The sequence below is a fragment of the Hirundo rustica genome, chromosome 4 (assembly GCF_015227805.2).
Source record: "Hirundo rustica isolate bHirRus1 chromosome 4, bHirRus1.pri.v3, whole genome shotgun sequence".
In the NCBI taxonomy this organism is placed as follows: domain Eukaryota; kingdom Metazoa; phylum Chordata; class Aves; order Passeriformes; family Hirundinidae; genus Hirundo; species Hirundo rustica.
Window position 1 is genome coordinate 31,858,897 of NC_053453.1, and position 22,305 is coordinate 31,881,201.

The 22,305-nt window shown below is 39.0% G+C and overlaps 1 protein-coding gene across 1 annotated transcript in view; it reads right to left on the minus strand.

Annotated features, from left to right (window-relative positions):
- The window catches only part of LRIG3 (leucine rich repeats and immunoglobulin like domains 3), a 36,290-nt gene extending 16,277 nt beyond the window's left edge, over positions 1-20,013 (minus strand). Inside the window, exons 1-5 of the mRNA XM_040061956.2 lie at positions 19,826-20,013; positions 12,617-12,688; positions 12,271-12,345; positions 1,547-1,681; positions 737-880 (exon numbers count right to left, since the gene is read on the minus strand). Of these exons, the coding sequence (XP_039917890.1) occupies positions 737-880; positions 1,547-1,681; positions 12,271-12,345; positions 12,617-12,688; positions 19,826-20,013 (614 nt within the window). The remainder of the gene's footprint in view (positions 1-736; positions 881-1,546; positions 1,682-12,270; positions 12,346-12,616; positions 12,689-19,825) is intronic.
- Between the last annotated feature and the right edge of the window lie 2,292 nt (positions 20,014-22,305).

Here is a 22,305-nt window from a genome sequence, read left to right on the forward strand (position 1 = left end):
TCATACTCTTCTACTGAGGCCTGAGTAAAACTGTTCCAACACTTGTATACTGAAAAAACACAGTCACTCTTTCCAGAAGTGTCAAGCACCTTAGTATTTCAGTGTTCTTATAACCTATCACTTTCAAGGCTAACCTAAGAGATTCTTAATTCCTGACTATCTGCTATGGAAAATAATTATCCAGGATTTGACAAAGTGAAACTCATTCTCTTGACCATTTTCTGCACTTTTTAAGTAAAAAAAACCTAAAAAACAAAACAGTCTTTCATCTAAACTTATTATTTATTCAGTAAAACATTTATGGACAGCACCGTATCAGTAAAGCTGAAAGTCTACTTATTCAAATATATTGCTCATTGTCATGCCATCTGAAAGCAAATCAATTTCCTTCATTTCACTGTGAAAGCACAAGTAAATGACTGCTGCAGTGAACTATATAAGTTTATTTACTATTTTCTTGATGCTTTTTTACAGAAATATTGCTACTACCCCTTTTCCAGCCTTTTTTTTTTTTTTAACTTTTAATAGGCAAACACAATTTTAAACACAAAGACCGTTCACATCTCACCAACATATAAGACTAGTTTTGTTCAGTACAACACTGCAGTTAGTAAGGGTTGTAGTAATATGTTTTCTCTGTCTGTCTCACTCTGCCTCTGGTTAAATTAAAGGCTAAAGTTCAAGCACTGCCAGAGCTTTGCCTGAAAACAATTAGTCAATTGTAGGTTACACTTACAGGTGCTGCAGATGGGAGAGTTTAAACATCTTTTGAGGAATTGCTGAAATTTTGTTCCTGTTCAGTTTCAATACTTGAAGTGTGGTAGACAAATTGTCAAAGGTACCAGGCTCCATAGAGGTTATTCGGTTACTGTTAATATACCTGTTGAAACAATGTCTAGAAGGTTAAATTTACAGTTATTTAATAAATTCTTAACACAAAGTATGAAACACAAAGCTCTTGTGGTGTTTAGTCATTTATAAATGAAATTTTTTTCAAATTAATTAGAGCTCTTGACAGCTTATTCTATAGTCAAATACTATTTCACCACCACCGTTTTACTCTAATCTGCCACAGTGTGATAATGGAAGAAGATAATATGTGGCAATCCTGTTACTTTTTTATCAGTCAGTATATCTGGCATTGCAATATTCTTGAATAAGAATTAAAAGTGTATTCACAAGAAGTCTATCAAACTCCATATAAATACAAACTAGCCTATCCATGGGGAGTCTAAATTCATTTTATCACAAAATTATTTCTCTCAAGAGACACATCTATTTGTTTCATCTCAAGATAATGGCTTTAGCTTTTTTTAATGAATTAAAACATCCCATTGTAACAACTCATATATTAGAGTTAGCAGCTTATGTCAAACTAGACAGGTAAAAGGAATATTTAATGTCATTCCAATTAAAAGAAGATTTAGTACCTTAATAAACAGCTGCCAATCTAAATTATCCATCAAGATTTTTGAAAGTTTCCTGGGGAAAACAAAACAAAACCAAACCAACCAACCAACCAAACAAAAAAGTAATTTTTACTTACAGATACTTGAGTTGCAATGATGGAAATGATGAAATTTTTAGCTCCGATATGTTGTTGTTGCTCAAGTCCAAAGTTTCTAGACTCTGAAATGGCTTCAGATGTTCAGACAAAATGTTGGCAATCTTGTTACTGGTCCTGAAATTTAAGGGCATTAGGCAAAAGGCTGTCATTAAGACTGTCATGTCCAGAGTAAACACATCTTAACTACATAACTCTAGCAAATGTTAGTTCTTAATTCCCCTACTTGAAAATAATTTTGAGTTACAGAAAAGCAATAAAGTATGTTCTCTGTGCATAACATTAGTCTGAAATAGTCTAAATAAATTCGCATTAATATTTCTGAAAATATAATTCCAGTAAACTATGAAAAAAAAATGCAATATAATCAAATTACTGCAATTTGTGGCTTTTAAAAAGAGATGCAAAACTCTATAATCACCTATTTCTGAACAGCAGAAGTATCTGCTACTTGTATGGAACAGTATGTCACAGTATTGTAATGAAATAAGGTTAGAGCCATTTTCTATTTTACGCAAATTAGTCTCATAGTACCTAAACAGTGTTTGGGGTTTTTTGAAAACTCCCTTGGCATGGAAGTCCAACTGAGTTTCCAGAAAAAAATTCAGAGCCAGATTATAAAAGACTGATGACAGAGCAGCTCTCTGAAAAACATTCTATAATTGTGGAATTAGACCCAGTATTCCAACCTACAGATTTTTCTAATGAGTTGGCAAATAACAGAAATTCTGCATATTAGGGGTCATTACAGGAGTTTTAGACTTCACGTCTGGTCAAACTATAGCTCAGCATCACACCCTATTCCACAACAAAAAGTATGCAACAATCTGAAGATGCGGGTATTGTAGACTGCTCTAACGAAACCCTTCTTTCACTTTCACACGTGAACTTTTTCCAGCGACCCTATTTCATGTTCATACCCAGCAACCTACTGGTTTTTCCATCTCGGCCGCATAATGTACAGAATCATACACTGCACATCAGCAACATCATCTTTCAGGGCTACCAGTACATCGGTGAAAGCAGATCATGACCAATTAAGCAAATGTAACCTGAAATTATCCTTGCTACATTGTAAGTTCAAGTCGGTTCTAGCTGTGGTACATTCTATACCTTGTTTGATAATTACTAAAATTCAGGCGCTTTCTCCAGATCCTAGAGATGGCAGGCAAATGCAATTTTAGTAAAATTATCAACAAGAAAATTAATTCTGGAAGGCAATTACCTTTACTGGACATACTTGCTCTGGATCAAATAGTAAGCCAACATTAGGATAGCATTGACAACTATCATGTGTTCAAGTGGTGGGGGGGGAACTACCACTCAAGACAAAGAAGTCCTAACTCACAAACTGAACCAGGAGTGAGATTAATGGGCTTTCTGGTCACATATGGGAATGGGTAAGTGATCCTGCAGCCCCTCCAATGCTGAGCATGTATCATGTTTCACTCCTTAGGCTGTCTGGTAGAGGCACACTGCATTTTTTAACTCTTAGCTGAAAGTATTTATAATAAATGGAAACAAATTACTTTAATAAAAAACAACAACAAACACCACCACCATGTGTCAGTTCCATGGGCCGAATAAGAATGTGAGCTAGATAACAGGTCACAGAGCCTTGCCTTTATGCATTAGTTTGTTTACAAGGTAATTACTAACAAGGTATTAAAACTGCCAATTATTTGAGTGACGAATAAAATTTTCCTTGCAGTAAAAGTGTGCTCCAGCAGAAGCCAGCAATTTCCTGAACTGCACGCCTCCTAAATTGCAGTGTGAAAGTGTTCAGTTATAAGACGGCTTGCACAGTGCTGTCTTTGTGTCAGCATTGCTCCATAAAACAGAAATTCCTCACAACTGGCAGGATAATAGCCCCTGTATTACAAACTTTAGTTGAATCTAATGGAACCGAATAAAACTCTTCCACCATCTTCAGAGTAGCACTTAAACCAACTGGCAAATTACCTGACACAGACCAAGTTACAATAAAAATAACCAAACAAAAAAACCTGCAGCTTGTTTGTTTCAGGAACATTCTCCTTTTTTGGAGGTGGAAAGGCCATACTGAGGAGTGACAAGCAACTTCCACATCACAGTCCTAGGCCACCGCACAATCAAAATCAAACTAGCCCTTACCGCACCTTCCTGCTTAATCATATTTGTAGAAGTTATTGCTCCAAGACCCTAGTCCAGTTTCTCTTCAAAAGAACAGAAGTATAGTAATTCACACCTGGAAGATTCAGCACTGAAGATATCCAAATAGTTTTATTTTAAGTTCTATTTTATTTAAAATGAGAACGTTTAACTCTAATTTGTTTTTTCTTCATAATCATCACTTAAGCAAATTGAAAAAAAAAAAAAAATCATCTTCCTCATAACTGCCAAATCACCATCAATATTAGTCAAGAAAGCCACGTTGAAAACACAAGCCTATCTAAGTGTCTAGACAGAACCAAACAGTACATGTATGGGCAGAATGACAAAAGTTTTTTCACTGAGAGGAGGGTGGGGGTAAGAAAATGCAAAAGAAAATCTTTCCTGTGAGATGCTACAATTGCTGTGTTCAGACAAAAGGAGCTGCATACACCTCATCAGTAACAGCCCTCTCAATCCTTATCTTAAGATTCATTCTACATTACCAGCTGGGGAAACACAAAGCAAGTCAGAAGCTTCTGTATCCATTTTGCTCAGCATCTGGACAACTTTAAGGAACTCTTATCAGAAGAACCTCAGTAGCTACTACTTCAAGAAGAGTAAAAATGTCCTTTTTTTTCTTCAATTTCTACTAATTTGAATACTTTGAGCCTTATTGTAATGAACCATTACATCATTCAAAATACTGAAATTGCAGTTTTAAGCTGAACACTACCCTTACAAAAAACCCCCCCTCTGATATGAATGAGACTACACGCTCTTCTCACCATTAAGACGCCCAACTGGACTGAAATAAGAAAGTCTGGGGTTTTTTTTAATACTTGCAAGTGATAGTCATAGAAATATTACAAGTGAAACTGTTTTTCTCCAAGACAAAGTGAGGAGAAATAGATCCCAGATTCTGGCTGACTTCTAGTTTTACTGGTACATTTACAAGTCTGATGCCCCTCTTTCACACACGAGCTTCTTGCCTTCCTTGCACCAAGCAGTTCTTTCTTTTGAAGGCCTCCTTCATTCCATGATCCATGCCTCTCATTCCTCTTTCAAGCCAGAAGTCAGAAAGACTCTGCTTCTATATTCTGTGATTTTTGTAGTATACAGGCATAAAACAGAAAATGAAACTCAGAACTCTGTAGTCTACTGATACCCTGTCCAAAACCTGAAACCAAAGGTTTACTGATTCCCAAATCAAACACTAACTGGGAAAGGGGAAAGAGAAAGATGCAGCCTGAAACAACTCTGTGGTCAGATATGTTTTCATCATCAAAAAGAAGAAACTTATAAACACGTGATACTTCCATAACAGTTCTCTTCGGATTCCAGTCATAGTACCAATATGCAATTAATTAAGCTTTCCTTCCAAACTTTCTTCTTAATACCCTGTTTTCAATTCAGGTTTTTGGCTTTTCCAAAATAATCACAATTTACTTAGCATGTGATAGGCAAATGAATGTGTAAGTTCATCCCTTTATTTTAACAACTGTAAAAAGCAATGCAAGTATAACTATTCTGCCAAGAGCTGACAACAGGAATGATAGCCAATTGCAGACTTCAGCTGTGACAGTTAATGCTAAAATCTTGGGAAATTTTAAATATGACCTAGATAAACTCCAGTACTATAAATCATCTTTCTAATCTAATGTATAGAGTTCCTAAGTAAAAACACCTATTCTTTATTATTACAGAGCAACCCTCCCTTTTAGAGGGTGCAGACCAAAGTCTAGGCAGTTTAAACTTTCCACCCTTCCAGATGTACCCCTAACTTCAGTCATTAATACAAGGTAAGGAATATTCTCCTATCCACTTCTCTTTCACTCAAGGCACAAATGATTTCACGGCTCTACTGCAATCAGCGCCAGCAATTCTCTAAAACATAATCTTAACACTTATGCCTGACCTCTTGATTTCATTCTCACTTCTCACGTTTTCCATATCATATGTCCTACTCCTCTGTAGAATTCCTACCACGCTTCCATTCTGTCATATCAGAACAGTGTTCTCTATTTTTGTAGTCCATTACTATTCTTTTTAATTTACCTTTTCCTTTACCACTATGATCAGAATATCATGACAGATTTATTTACTGCAAATACCTCAATAAATTTGCATTCTTTTCCATTCTCATTGCAACAGCATTAATCTAGGCTCTCACTCCTTATATTTTTGCTACAACAAACTCTGGGCTTCTATGTACTTCTCCTTCCCACCATTTAGCCTAACTTGCGGCCATAAAAATTGAGTTTCCATGTCTGTAAGCCTGACTAAGTCAGGTTCCTTTAAAAATTCTTTCATTTACATCCTCTTAAGTCTCCACACCAAATGTCAAAGACTGCAAGAACTAATTCCAGTAAGTTTCTTGCTCTAAAACTTCAGACCAAGTCACACATGGTTTACCACCAGTCTCAGTTTTGGGACATTCTCCAAGTAGCCTTATGCCTGAAGCCCAGTCTGGCATCCTTTCTTTCAATCCTTCTTCAAAACAAACTCTTCCAGGCAGCATCCAAATCTTAATCCTTTCCATAATAAAGTGGTAGCTGAAGAGACGACAAGGATGTAAAATATTTGACCAACATTTTCTTCATACTGGGATCCAGACTCTAGTTTAGTATGCTAGCTTTATAAACAAACAATACCACTTTCTCTGGCAAGCACAGAGGGGAAAGGAATCCACTCCTACTGAATGTAAGCTTTCATTTTCAGGAGTTTCATCTAAACATCTTTCTTACGACTGCAGCTTTCTAACTGCATACCGAGACAGTGTTCTCCTGGATTTTACACACAGCTTTCACTCTCAGACCACTGTGAGATGACAAAGAAGGAAACTTCTCACACCCTCCCCTCTATCTTTACTGAATGCCCTTCACAGGGGTTTAAGTTACTGCCACAAAGTGCAGACTATCATTCTTACTTCCAAACTGTCAGCTGGGACAAATCCAGAATTTGAGTGTTTTCTTCAATTTGTTGAATTTTATTTCTCAATATGACTATCTGAAGCCTGATCCAGAACACCCATTGTCACGTAATATACATAAATACACTTTTCCACTTTAAATTTAAAAAAAAAAAAAAAAAAAAAAAAAAATCCCTTCCCAATAGTAGAAAGGATTAATTGCCACTTCAGTAAATATGTTTGTGCATAAAGTAAGATAAGTAATCAGGCTAATTTCATAGTGGCTGATCAGAAAGCTAAATTTAAAGCTGACATAGTTTTTCTTACTGCAAAAACTTCTGACCTGTGCAGTCACCTACAACTGGCTATTTTACAGTTCTTTTGTTCTGTTTTTATCTCCTGACCTTTTCTGTTAGTGCTTTTTGTTAATTTACCATTTCAAACATCCAGGATACAAGACATCTTCAAAGTCAGTGAATTTAAATTCAGCACATATTGAGAGAAAGACATTTCTACACAAAGGCTGTAGAAAACCTTCGGAGAAGTGGCTTGTGGATTCTGTTCATCATCTAACAAACACATGGTCACATTTCAAAATCTGCCTCAATTTTGGCAGCACTTTTAACTGTCTCAGAACTCAAAAGTCAATGGTCCCCACCTTAAAGGCTTCCTGTACAGACAGAGTTGGAGGATTCCCCCAGCAGAGCAGAGAAAAACCTCTACCATGTCACATTTTCATTATGTCTCTTATAAACAGAAGATTTCACATTTTAAAAAAAAGTCAAGCGGGAACCTAATACAAAACACACATTAACGTAAGACTTGAAAAACATTCCTGAACTGTGAATCATTCATGCACCCTTTAACTTCCACACTACGACTTTTGCATTTTCCTCTCTGGCTTTACTAAAACCAAATATCTGTTTCCATTCTAGACTAACATGAGCACTCCTTACAACATAATTTGAATGACCTACAACTTATGTTCTAGTGCCTTTAAATAAAATATCTCCTATTCAATAAAATGTAAAATTACAAGTTTATTTAAAACACTCCATTCTTGAAAACTAGTCTAATGTTACAATTTCACTATATGCATTAAAGACTTGGGCATGTACAGCTTTCCAGTCCCTACTGACTGCAAGTGGGCTACCATGGAACATATCCTGGATATGGGTAATGAGAAACATGGGGGTTTTAATATTAGTTCTACACATATGTTTTGACAAGAACAATTTCTCGCTGGAGAGGCAGAATACTTTAACAATCAAAGCTGTTCTGTCTTCATAATCACTGCTACCTTCTATTTTTCACAGTACTCAAGGATACAGAATACTGATGATGTTGGATAGTGCCTACAACTACACTTTTTCTTTTTAATTCTGCAAGTAAAAGTAGCATGGGTTTCTTATTTAAACTCCATATCCTTCAACAAAATCTTAAATAACATCACTGAATTTGCATATCAGTGTCTCTTCCTTACAAAGTACTAGTAACATTAAATGGACTTAACATTTTCCAAAGAGTTTTAAAGTAAAACCCCTATGCAAATAGTAGTGGGTAAATAAACACCACGCAGGACTTCTAGACAAGGCTACTGTACCATTTGTTTTACTGTACTATTCTGTTTCAATCTACCTCTGGATTTTTACCCTAGGTCCAAAACTACAACTTCGATAGGCAACATTAGTTTTCTTCTCATGAGTCAAGATGACTGGTTCAGGCAGATTTTTAGGATAAACAGGACAGAGCTGGTACATCTTGGATAAACAATGTCATTAGGATGGAAACAATATTCAGGACTTTCATGTGTTCCTCTGGAACGAGGGCACTAGTGCCCATTTTTGTACCTGATACAAATCAATCCACCTATCTTGGACTAAAAAGTAAATTGTTTTTTCTCCAAGAAATGAGTAATTTTCTATGACAACCATTTAAAGCAATTCTCCATCAATTTAACTGTTTTTACATTTACTTCAGGAATGCTAACTAGAGAAGTTCTAACATATTTTACTTCTAGGGATAATAAATACACCTACACTACTGTGTGTGGTGTCTGCATGCTATATACCTGTGGTAAGCAGTTGTTAAATCCAATACTCTCCTCAAAAGCTTATGTTGCCAACACGTGGGGGACCTGACCTCCTGACTAGAGCTACTGTGCTGACAATCTCTGGCAAACACCTGAATTTCCCTCTTCCTGCCTTAATATGCTGCTCTCTTCATGCCTTCTCTCATAGAAGATATATAAAAGGGCTGTGCTGCTGTGCAAAATGAACACCCTGCAATTTAATTTTCAGAGACTTAACGTAAGCCTCCTGACCAGATATAGCTGAATATGTAGCTCACAGTAGTAACCAGCTTCCGAGGAGGCTCACAAGCTCTCCCATGACATATAACAAGATACATACTCATCACATGAATAAAACCATAAATACATCTCCAGCCATGGTAATAGGAGCGTGGAATCACGTGTGAATATCCATGTATACTCTCTCCTTCACACTGACACATCTCCTAGGGTGGTGATAAGGGGGTGTGCCTGCCTGATACCTTTCATTCCCAAGATGTTCAACCCACAACTGACATCAGTAAAAACAAAACGTTAGCATTGTTGTTTCATGTTACAGACAGACTGGGACCATGAGACTGGGAACATCTCCTGCTCTGGGTATGTTTATGCTGAATAATTCATTAGTATGTAAATAACTCATTTAGATAAAATATCAACTAGATAGCTAGAAATGAAGTAGCTCCAGAAACGGAAACTGGTCTAACATGATAATCCACCATGCTTGTTTATATTCTTCAAAGAATTCAGACATATATGGCTGTGTGGGGATACACTGCAGGTATGTCTCCATAATAGTGCAGGTAATTTCCTCTGCAGGGCAAGAAAATTCTTGCTGAAAAGGTAAAATTCTAAGGTTCCCCAGCTGAGAGAGAAAGGTGAAAGAAAAAAAATCTCGTAATAGAGCTTCTTCAACAATGAAGCATCTGCAAGAGGTTATCACTTCTATAACATTCCTTGAAGATTCCTTGGAAAAAGCTGGCTTTTCAACTAACAGTAATGAACCAACATATATTAATCTCATAAGAAGTATAATCAAATCAAATTTCCGAAGACTATAACCCTCTTTTCTGCTATTATTTGAAAGCCAGAACAAAGACTCAACATGGAAACAGCGGTTTGCTTTGGAAAGGCTTCACAACCTCCTTTCTTAGAGAAGTTTAAAATCCTGGAGAAGGTCATCAGATGTTTCTCTGAAGAGTGGTTCTAAAACTTACATGAAAGGAACACACATGGAATAATGACTTAAGACGTATTAACTCAGTTCGATTCAATCCTTCAAATAACAACCACCACAGAAAAACGAAATGCACGCATTTTTTCACTCCTAAAAAAAAATTATCCTTAGATTATTTGTCCATTTATGCTACCATAATACTATATATATTTTATATATAATAGTATATACATAAAAGTACATATATATTTTAATAAACACCTGTATGTTTATTTCTCTTTATTTATACTATTTTATATAAAATTAAATTTAATATCTTTACATAAATAACATCCAACCAATAAGAACAGAAGGCTCAGGGGAGACCTCATCACTCTCAAAACAACCTAAAAGGAGGTGGTGGTTGGTCTCTTCTCTGAAATAACAAGCAATAGGACAAAAGAAAATGGCCTCAAGTTGTGCCATGGAAAGTTTAGACTGGTATTAGGGAAAACATCATGGTAGAGGTTGTGAAGCATTGTAACAGGCTGCAAAGAGAAGGGATTGAGCCACCTTCTCTGGAGGTATTTACAAGAGGTGCATATGTGGCTTTTACAGACATGGCTTAGTGGGACAGTGCTGAGTTAATGGATGGACTGGATGATCTTAAAGGTCTTTTTCAACTTAAATGATTCTATGATTCTTCTCTATGTTTTAAAGAAAATCTGTGCAAAAGAGACAAGATGTTTTATTTTTGAGCAATACAATACCACTCTAATTTTATGTTCTGTGTTTATCTGTTTTGATATAGAACAAACAATTATCCTAACTATTGTAGACTGGAATTCTTAAGTTAACACAAACACCTGAGTAAATGCCACAACCCAGGGACCTAAGGCTATGAAACAAACAGTCAACAGCGACTGATAATCATTTATTCTCTCAAAGGAATACCAAAGTGTTTGCACAGCTGCAAAAGAATGATTTTAGGTTCCTCTAAAGTTGATGACTTTCCATGGGAAGGAGAAATGCTAAGAATTCAAAAATAAAGCAAGATGATATAAACCACTTTATTATGCTAATATTTCTAGCCTTATGGTAAAAAGGACCTTAGCAAGGTGGTATAATTTTTAGCTCAATTAGATGCTTAAACTACAGAATGCTATGCCAATGCAAAAGTAATGCAAATGCTACTTCAGAATAAAAGACGTGCTTAAATTCAACAATTATTGGTCAGACACCATCTGCTTTTTCTTTCATTCTTTTTTGATTTTGATCTGTAAGAAATCACATCAGTATCAAATGTCACTTAGTTCTTATTCAAACAGAGCAGCCCAGACACAGTGGCTGCACCAGCTGACTTGGCTGACCTAGGCCTAGAGTAACAACAAACCCCTATAAATCACCAGATGTAAGCAATTGAATAGTGATCAATTTAATTAACTGAACAGCTTTCCAAAGTTTATTGTATTGTTTTAACCCTTCAGGATTCTTCAAGAAAGGTAACTTGCAATTTGTATTCAAGGACAGGATTTGGCCAGAGGGCTACATATTAATAGCTTTAGACACTTTAGATTCCCACTGATAAAATGCAAACCCCACACATGAAAACCATGTCTTTTCTTTTTTGCTAACTAATAGTATGATAGTAACTTTTCTACACCTTCCTCCAACAGTTTATTGATACTAAATCACAGACAAAAAAAATCCAATTAATTAATCGTTAAAACATCGGGAATAAAATTTCCTTTAAAATCAACTTTTTTGGTTATGGGCCTTACATGCCTTTTACAACTTTATACTCATATTACAAATGAACACCAAGTAACCTACTTGGTAACCCACTCATTTCTTTCATGAAAAGCAATGAACATGGACACAATCGTGCATCACAATTTTATGTAAAAACTGCAGTCATAAAAAAATGTGCCACACATTAAAATGGGCTCAAAATAATATTTTCAAGACATTGGTAAAACATCTTCATACCTAGATACTTGCTCTGAAGCTGCATCTCAAGGGGATTTCCCTGTATTGCCCAGTGAAATTAATGGAATTCTGCCATGACTTAACACATCAGGATCTCAGCCAAGATGCATAACATTTTGTCTTGTTTTAAAGACAGCACTGTACAAGTTTTTGTAACATTTATGGATGCTTATACAGTGCCTAGCACAACAGGACTGAGGCTTCTGGGCACTACCACAACATAAATTAATTCTAAAGCAGTCTTTATATCTGGGAAGCACAAAACCTACAAGGATTAAGCTCAATTATACACATTTTAAACAACTACTAAATAATATGACATAATCAACTTCCTAACCACAAGCTGCTCTATTTCCAATTATTTTACTTTAATCTCTGTAATGCACACATTTCCATGAACCCTGCAGAGTTAGTTCCACTAACCAAGGACAAGAGTAAGATATACTTACAAAGACAGAACAGTTATATTTGCCGAGACGGGTCCCAAATCTGGAATGATCTCCAGTTCATTGTTGTTCAATTTCCTATTAATGTTACAAAAAGAAGAGTTAGCTTGGATGTTAATCAGAAGTATGTACACTGGACTTGCTAAACTGATGAACTGTGTAATCCCAAAATTAAAAAATAATTCCAGTTTCACTTAATGTAAAATATCAGAACAGCAAGTATCTTTGTTGTTCAAGCAACCATCCCTAGAGAAATAACTATACAATTAGCATACACAAACACAGGCTGGGTATTTTTGGTTGGGGTTTATGTTTTGGTATGGTTTTTAATTAAGACAAATTAACTTACACTTCCTGAAGACTATGAAGGTGATCCAAGATACCGGTCTTGATTGAAGATAATTTGTTGTAACTTAAGTCCCTATGAGGTTACAAAAATAAACACTCTGTCAGTTTTGCAACACAGTATCAGGTAAAGCAGTAAAATTTCAATCCAAATTATGTTCTCACTTGTCTCCACGTACTTAAAAGATTTTTTTACGTTAGTAAAATTAGAATAGAAACTCATTTGCTTATACAAGGTATAAATACACAAATACGAATGCAAATACCTTGATCACTGCGAGCAGTGCCAAAGAAATTCCTAGTATCTCTGAACAATACAGAACAATACAGGAATGTGCATAGGAGCCATGGAAAACATCTTAAGATTTTGACTCAGATACACCAGCAACTCCTCTCCCACATCCCGTCACAACAAAAGATATGGCTATAACAACCTCTTGGTTACTTTAACAAGGAAAATTCTAAAAACAGTAGTGCAGTCTCATTCCTTGGGTAAATCATATTTCACTCTTGTTACCCATGTCTCAAAAGCAATCCATAGCTCACAAATACACCATGAGGACTGCCCATAAACCGTGATTGTATTTTCATGCTTCCACAAAATTCAGGACACCATCCCCACGTAACCAAATTTAATGGGAGATCTTAAGAAATACAGAAGAAAACAGACATAGCAAGGGCTAATTCTGAGTTTTAAGATGTCTGTTAGTAGTGATATTAATACCACACTTAATTACACTTGAAAAAGTAGCTGGAACACTTAGCTTGTGCCATGTTGAAAATCCCCAGTATATGCTGATGTAGTTTATAAGTAATCATTAGCACCTTTGTAGCATTTGCTACTAAACAAGACAGGTATTAAAAATGCAACACTTCTTGCTTACCACAAGAAATACTTTTCCTTACAGCGCCATGCATCTTTACCCTCTCAAACACTTGACACCTTACAACTAAGAAATTTTTGCTGCAGCCTCATAAGTACTGGAAACAACAGAAATAAGAGTGACTATAAAGTAAGACAGAAAAGCTAAATGCAGCAACTCACACTAGTACCATCTCTGAACCTCTGCACAAGTGGTACAGACTCACAACTCATCTTGTAACCATGACTAGCTCTGTTGAAGGCCTCCCCCTTCCTAGTCACTCATCCACCGAACCGTGCACTGTTCTGTTCCACCACTACAGATTATTACTACCTCACCAGCATCAATCTAGCCATCTGCAAGCATTTGTTCCAAGTTAAAACACTGCATCTATCCAAACCAGCTAACAAAAATGACATTACTTTAATGAATTCTTAAACTCACTTCAGTGAGTCTTTGTAATGCAGACATATAAAGAAATTAATCATCATACCTCAGCAGTGAGGAACTGCAGCATCAGGTGAAGAGTGCTTTAAAAAGTACCCTTTTGAAAAAAAAATTGCTCACACTCCATGATAATTTCCCCATGCTAATTAAACACTAAAGAATCATACACCATACCTGGGGTCCTCATCAAGCCACACAGGCATGAACTGTTATTTCAAGTTGAATCTATGAGGAAACTACATGATTTCTCATTTTTTCTGGGTAAGATGACTCAGTACAGTCATCTGTGCTGAGCACGCCAAACGTAGGCCTGACTGCCACGGATGTGTCTACTCTCCATCCACAGTTCCAGAAGTGAAGAAAGCTGATTAACAGCATATCCCTGCTGCACACAGACCAGAACTGGCTTAAATGAAGCCAAGTTCAGGGTCTGTGCTAGGCACTCTGTGCTGCGACTAAGCTCTGAAAACCCACAGATCCAGAAAACTCCAGTTTCCCTGCACCCATGACTCCACATCCTCAGACACAGGTGTAATGCTGCATCTCAGGCAGGCACCTAGGTCTCTTTAGCAGAACATGTGGATAGTAAAACTCTGTTTTAGATTCTCCCAACTGACTTGTTCAATGTTGCCGGAACGGTTTCCCTGTCACTTTGTACTCTCCTGCAGCTGGCAGTTAAAAAAAACCCCAGTAATAATAAAAATTAAGTTATAAAAAATAGTCCCAGGCAAGTATGGGTATTATGAAGGGTACCACCAGTACTGGGCTGTAAGGTGTGCTCTGAGCCAGCTAACTGCACCAGGCCCAGCAGGCTACTGAGCTGTGGCACCAGAGCCTAGCTCAGGGCCACGGGCAGGGAAAAGAGATGTGCTGTGTTTCCTAAGCCAGGGCTGCACAGGAGCGTGCACAGGGCACAGCTGCAGGTGTGAATGGCATCTTCCAGGACAAAAGAAGCAGGCTGACTGCTGGGGAAGAGCCACCTACAGAAGGGGAACATACTCCACCAGCTTTAGGTGGCCACAGAGGGGATGTTTTCAGAGACTCAGCTCTGGACTCAAGCACCGAATATCTGTGCCTTCTTTCAGGAGTCTTAACCCCTACAGATTTTTCCCTTAATGATGGAAAACCAATATAGCATCAATGTTTACAAAAGCACGCTAATTTTCGTTTCGCCATTATGATTTTAAGTTCTCCTGTATATTAGGTTAACCACACTAAAGTTAGAGAACTACATCTTTCACTGCCTAAAAATCTAGTGCAAACATTCTCCTGGCCATACACTGGAGAAAAATCCCTTTGTTTAATATCTGAAGGCATTAGCTACACAGATTTGAAATTCTCACACTGCATTCTTAAGTGTAAATACTGAAAGAGTATGCTGCTACAAAAATCTAGACAGCAATCTAACTTGGTCCTTAAAGGCAGAGTAGAGACAGTTTTTGCCCTTAAACTTACTTCAATATTTGGCTTTAGTCTGTAGGGATTATAAGAACTATGCAAATAAACTGCCAAAATTCAGTTAAGTTATGGCTGTTAGTGCCTAACACGTTACTGTTGTTCACGCTTCAGACAGGACTTAGGAATCAGTAATTATTTCAACAAAGAGCTTTCAACATTAGTGCTAAAAACCCGCATTTCTTCATTTCACCTAAAAACTCTGCAAAAGGTTTATTTAAGGCATGTTTGCCTAAAGGACCTACCAGACAGTAACAGACGTGAGTAGATTTGTTCTGCTGGAGTTATAACATGTTAAAAAAAAAAAAAAAATCTGGCAGAGTCCTTAAACTATAAAAATCCTGCAATTACAACCACTGCTGTGCATGATCACCACACTGGAGCCAGACACTTTCACTCACAGCTCAAGCTCACATCCATCTGGAGTCTATCAAGGCAACCCTGAGCGTAACTAACACTAGGTTTCAAACTACTTTTTTCTGTGTTTGTTTTTTAACACTAAAGATACATTCACATTTTCCAAGTCGCACCTACTTTAAAAAATACATACATAAAAATCTCTTATGCCTGGTTTACTTACAGCAGGTTGTCAAATACAAGATGGAAAAAAAAAAAAAATCCCAAAGCAAAAAAAAACAACAAAAAATGCCCAACCCTCCAGACAATACTGAATCGCCTGTTTCATAGAGTCTATATGCTTGTCTACCAACAGCTGCATAAAATATGCATTATAGATATTTTATTAAGCATTATCAGTACTACCAGCATAGGAAACTTCAGGAAAAAATGCCTTGCAAGTTACATTTTAAGTTCAGTCAGAGTGGTTGAAAGTGAACCAAGAGTTAAAATAGTTCCCTTTTACTAATAAGCTAAGTGAAGCTTAAGCCTGTAGAAGTTTCTCAAACTTTTAAGCCCTGGATTGGCAAAATTTTTTTAAATATAAAAATCTATCATCCCAGTTGCAAAGCTACAAGTTGGTTTCAGTCCAATACATTTCTCAACATACCTTTAAACAACTACAAAGAAAATTAAATTCTCATTTTCCTTCACAAAAATGGAACTGACATTGTTCAAACATTATTACTATGTGTTTTCCATTTCTGAATTCTCCTTGTATGTTAAAACCAAATTACAAGGGGTAGAAAATTCTGTGATTACTTTTGCTAAAATTTCAAAAACCATAGAAGGTTGAACAGAACACACTCTGCAAAGTCAGAAACCAGATACATATTAAGAAATTCTTTATAGTAATAGCAAGCATATATACCTGTTCTTCACCTCACTTTTCTAACAGAAGTGACTGGACACTTAAGTAGAAATGCCTCCACTTGAGAAAGCCTGCTATAGTTTTTACCCTCTAAGAACCTGTTTTATGAAATAAACTAATTTCTATGTTCCATTATGTTTGTATGACCATCTTTTGTAACACACAAGTCTCATAATTAGCTGAAACTTAACTCTGAACATCAATGTTTGTGTCATTAAAAAGTGAAAGGAAGCCTACTGCATAGAGGGAGAAGGCAAGTGCTTCTTCACACGTTTTATAGATACAACTTTTAGACTCTAACCTAATTTACAACACTTAGTCACAATTATCATCTTCTTCCTTAGAGAACTCAGAAACCTGAGCCCCAAGTCAAATTTTAAAATGCAAATCCAGCAACAGTTCCTTAATCAGTCCCACTGGGGCCTGTAGAGCTGCTAATTCAGCAGAAATCAGCAGAGCTGAAAAACAAAAAGCCAGGCTGTAGCTGTTTTAAGACATTGATCCAAAGTGACTCATAAATCAGCTTGCTATGTTCAAGCTTTAGTCTGGAAAATATTGAAAAACAGCTGTGAAAACCATACAGCTTTTTTTTTTTCCTGGCAATTCTTGTAGAGCACTAGAGGATTTATAAAATGTAAATACTGAAGATGTAATACAAACACAAGTGAAAATAATTTTTCAAGACTTTCCCTCCTGCCCCACTGACAGTTCTAGCATTCCTGACTGAACCTGGCGAAGGGTACTGCAGTGCCAGTGGGAGTTTGCACACATGGAGGATGCTGGCCAATGCTCAACACTCTTACTCCTCTTCCAGCTCTAACAACACCACATCCTCGCAGTATCAGGATACACATCCTGAAATTAAATGGAAATCCAACCTCAAAACTGTCTGTACACAAAGCCATTATAAATGTTTATCAGTTTTCAGCAGACTGTTACCTCTCATGAATGCAAGGTAACAAAAGAAGGTATTTTTGGCTAAAATCACTGTGAAGTCAGCAATTATAGCCTATTTACACCCCACTCTGTGAAGCCAATTCCATAGAGGAGTAGATTCACACCTGCCACGAAGAAGTGGATATAATTCAGGTTCTTTTTTTCCCCTCTTTGTCCATTCGGAGGTCACTCTCGTTTTATTTCAGCAGGGAATTTGAACAAAAAAAGGCATGAAAGAATGCAGCAAGAGTTTCAAAAACCTGCTCTCCATATGGGTGAGTACAGATGGGCAAAGGGTGTAAAGCTTAACATGGGCCCAGACCTTCTCAGGCAGAAGAGCTTTCACTCTCCTGCTCGGGGGTCTCGCCTGCGTATGTTAAGAATGTGGTAAAAAAGCTGTTGTTTTCTCAAGAGAACTGGAAAGCCTGCAATTAAACTACTAGCCCTTGGTTATACCCACCATAGTTTCATGGAAAACACAGTAGACATACAGCAATAAAATTCATAAACAGGCTTTTACAAATTGTTGCAGTTTGTTGCAACAATAATCCAGACTAGTCAAAACTTTTTTGCATATGTAAAGCTGAACGCATTAATTATCAGATTGCACAATCCCAGGCCTAAGTACCCGGGTAGCTGGAGGTAACAGACAATGCCACACTCTTCCTTGTTCTTAATAAGAGGGGAAGGCTTCTAAGGCATTTGTCACAAACAAAAGAAATATTTACACAAAGCGGCCAGACCACATGGTTTGGTGACACCTACAAAGATGTACTTCTGTGAGTTTAAAAACAAGTGACACAGCTGTCCAATGAGTAATCACAGCAGGGTTTCTTACAACAGACCAAAGCTTATTTATACAAGCGGAACTTATTTTCTCACACTTTTAAAGGAATGTGAACTTTCATAAGGGCAATTTACACTACCAAGGGAATTCTAATTAGGAAAATGTCCCTTGTGCTAACAAAAAAAGCCCTGCAATGTGTTTTACTGTCTCTTGGGAACATAAGTGGAACAGACAAATTTGGATTACTGCTAACAAAAAATGCTTCTTAAAGCAACCCTAAAAAAATTAAGTGCTGTGATTTTCTCCTTGTGTTTTTATTTACATCTGAATTTTAACAGCACTGATGTATGCTAAGCTAAGTAACTAAACTGTGAAGCTTACCTTATATAAAAATAAAATCCTTACTAGGTTTTGCCAGTAAACTTAAGTGCGCACACTCTAACAGTTCAAAAGAATAAAAGGGATGAAATATAATAGAAGGCAAAACTAGTTGTTGAATGAAATGTAAAGCAGATCCAGTGGCAGATCCATATGTTTCAATCACATAAGAAAAAAAAAAAAAAAAAAAAAAAATTCTTTCCCCTCATGCTTTCCATGGGCCCTATACACTTTCCTATACCAGTCCTGGAAATATTCAACTCCCAGAGCCATGCCTGTGTTCAGTTCCATATGGTGTCAATACAGCCATCCACATTTCATGAGTAAAGCAGCATGACCTCCAGACGAGGCAATTGAACAGAATTAGCCACAACTAATTGAAAGTCTTCCTGTTTACTTTAAAGCCCTTATCTTGATCTGCTTTGAAAATGTAATAGAAAATTAATACGACTAATATAGAAGATTTTTCAGTGACAAGCGATTAAAAACAAATGTGAGAAGTCCCTCGGCCATTTTCAAACTTTTAGAAAGCTGACTTAATTCATGCTTTTTCTATAAAAGTTTGTCACTGAAAGTAACTTTTCCCCAGCTGGCACTTGAGGTTCGCGCTGCCCTGGGTTCGGCCACTGCGCGGCCGAGCGGGCCCGCACCACTGCCAGCGCCAAAACTACCCAGGAATGAAGAGCTGCGCGACGAAAAGCGATAGGAGCTTTCCCGACACACCGATCGGCGTCAATCTGATGATTACTGCTCGTCGGCCAAGAAAGGCAACAGAACTTATTCTTCGCCCTCTCCGACAATGAGCAGCACTCCCGGGCCCATTTCAGCCGGGCGCTTATCGCCACCACCGTTCGGGGCCGCAGCCCGCCCCAAGGGACGCTGTCCCGCTGCGGCCGCCGGCGCCCTCGCCGCTCCCGCTGACAGCTCGGCAGCGGCCGCAGCGCTGCCCGCTCCCGCACCTCGCTGCCGCCTCCACACCCGCGCTCCCCTCAAAGCTCGCCCGTCCGCGGCCCCGGGGGCGGAAGATGGCGGACGCACGGACGCGGGTCGGTACCCCCAGCCCGCCACCCCGATACTCACAGCTGCACCGCCCCCCGCGGCAGCCGCTCGGGCAGCCGGCTCAACTCCAGGCGGCTGCAGGCGACGAGGTACCCAGCACAGCGGCAGGGCGCGGGGCAGCGGGCGGCGGCGGGGCGGCCGCCCAGCAGCAGCGGCAGCAGAAGCAGCGCCGGGAGGACGGCAGGCGCCGTGCGGGGCCGGCGGAGCATGGCGGGCTCGGAGCCGCTGCCCGCGCTCCCGTCCCTGGCGTCCCCCCACTGACAGAGTCGAGCGCGGCACGACCTCCTGCTTCTTAGCGCGGGTGGCGGCTGCCGCTCATGCCCCGGAGCGGCCGCTGAGGGTGGAAGGCGATGGGAGACGGGGGTGTAGAAAAAAGTAAAGACAAGAAAGCGGGAGAGGACCGCAGCGCCGCCAGCCACTCCGCAAACTTTCCGCCACCTCAGCCCGCCTCCGCGCGGCCGGGGGAGCCCCGAGCACGGCCCGCCCCGCCGCAGCCCCCTCCCCGTGCCATGTGACAGCCGTGGCCGGGCCCGGAGGGGATGAGGTGCAGCATCGTGCCCCACTGCTGCTGTGCCTTGGCGGTGGCACCCCCGGACACCCCCGCCTCCCCCTCGGGCCGCCGCACATGGCCGGCCTCGCAGCACGGCGGCCGCTGCTGCAGGATTTTGCATCCGTCCTCGGCCTTTCCATGGGCGGACGGGGTCGGGCAGCGGGCCCTGTGTGCCCTGAGCGTCCCCCCCCACGCCCGGGCCCGGGTGAGAAGGCACGGGCACCGTGGCCGTGCTCGCGCGGCCTTTCCCTTTGCCATCACACCAGGTAGCGTTTGTCGTGGTAATCCAGAAGCTGCTCCAGAGGCCTCAACGCCTTCCCAGCCAAGCCTGGGGTCACTGGCATGTAAAAGGTGAGGTGAGGTTAACTCCTGCCTTCCGGGTCCGATATAGCTAGTCCAGACACCGTAATTAAGCCCATTATGTTCCCCACAGGATCCCGGCTCCAAAGGTTCAGGGAAGTGCGCAGAACGTACAGATTCCACATCTCTGAGGTCATCGATGTAATTTAAGTAAATACCTATTGTTCAAGTTCCATATGTAAGCCTGGACTCTGCAGCAGATTCAATCACTGAAAGCTTCACAGCTCCCCCTAATCTGCAGCAGCAGCCATCAAATTGCTCATGAACACTGCTTTCCCTCCCACCTTTACAGGTACACCTGAAAGATGGCAGGCATCTTAGACACTGTGAAGCTAGAGCCTCAAGAAGTTTGACAGCTCCACTATCAGTATTTCCACTATCAGTATTTGTAAGGCTGAAACTTTGTCCCGGTTTTTATTGTTCCCGTGCATATCTCATGATGCAGGGATTTTTGTTAAACAAAACTACATTTTAGCCAGGAGTCATGAGTTTGCCAGCCAATCTGACAAGTCCTAAGTAACTACAAACATTCATGTACCACTGACAACATGGCTGTTTCAGATGTATAGGGTGTGCAGAGCTGTGCAATGTTTTGTCAGCTTGTGTTCCACTGACCACTGATGTTCCTTAAGGAAATTACCACGGGAAAACAAACAAATGCTGCAGGAACACACTTTTTTTCTACATATAAAAGCAAGCAAACAAGCAAAGGAACAAAATATAGACTAGAAATTACTTAGTATGTCTTTACAATATATTATTTTTTATTTAAAGGGGATGAAAAGTGTCCTGGTAGCAGTGGCATGTCAGTATTCCAGTTTCTTTTCCAGTCTACCTTTGGAAAACATAAGGGTGACGTTAGATCAACAAAGCCTGTGAAACACCGAGCTGTTCTAAACAGACAGCAGGACAGCGCCAAATTTGGATTTTTGAAGCTATCCATCATTAGTCTGTATGTGTTTCCATGGAAGTCAGTGGGAAAGCTTATTTTCTTAAGTTCCAGCATTTGTTCTGGCTGTCCAATTGTTTCACACCGTAATACCAAGATACAGAGACACTTGAATATGTTGTGTTTATATATATGTAAGATATGCTTGCTAATGTTCAGAGTAATCAAAAATTCAAGAGAAGGATCTTTATGTTGCTCCAGGTAATTATTGAACAATCTACAAAAATTATATTATATTTAAAGTAACTAAGCTTTGTATTATGGTTCCCAGACTGCACAGCAAACAGCCTCACTTTTCTGGGGAAAATGAGCTTCTCTCATCTGGATTGGTGGTGGTTCACTAGTAGGGGGCAAGAGAAGCCACAAAGCTGTCAGTTTTAACATCCAAGGAAAAGAAAAATTAGAAACAAACCATTTTGAACTTAATTTATCATAGCAGTCAATCATATATAAGGTGCATATATGGACTATGGAACAAGAGAGAATCTGAGGAAAAAAACCAAGAAAAAAAAAGAGAATAAAAGGGCAGGAACTTCTGGTTTTGTAATTTTGAAAACCAATCATGCAGTCAGGAAAGACTGTGTCCTTAGAAAAACCTAATGCATATTTAGTGCTAGTAATATATGAAGCTGTTTTAAAGTT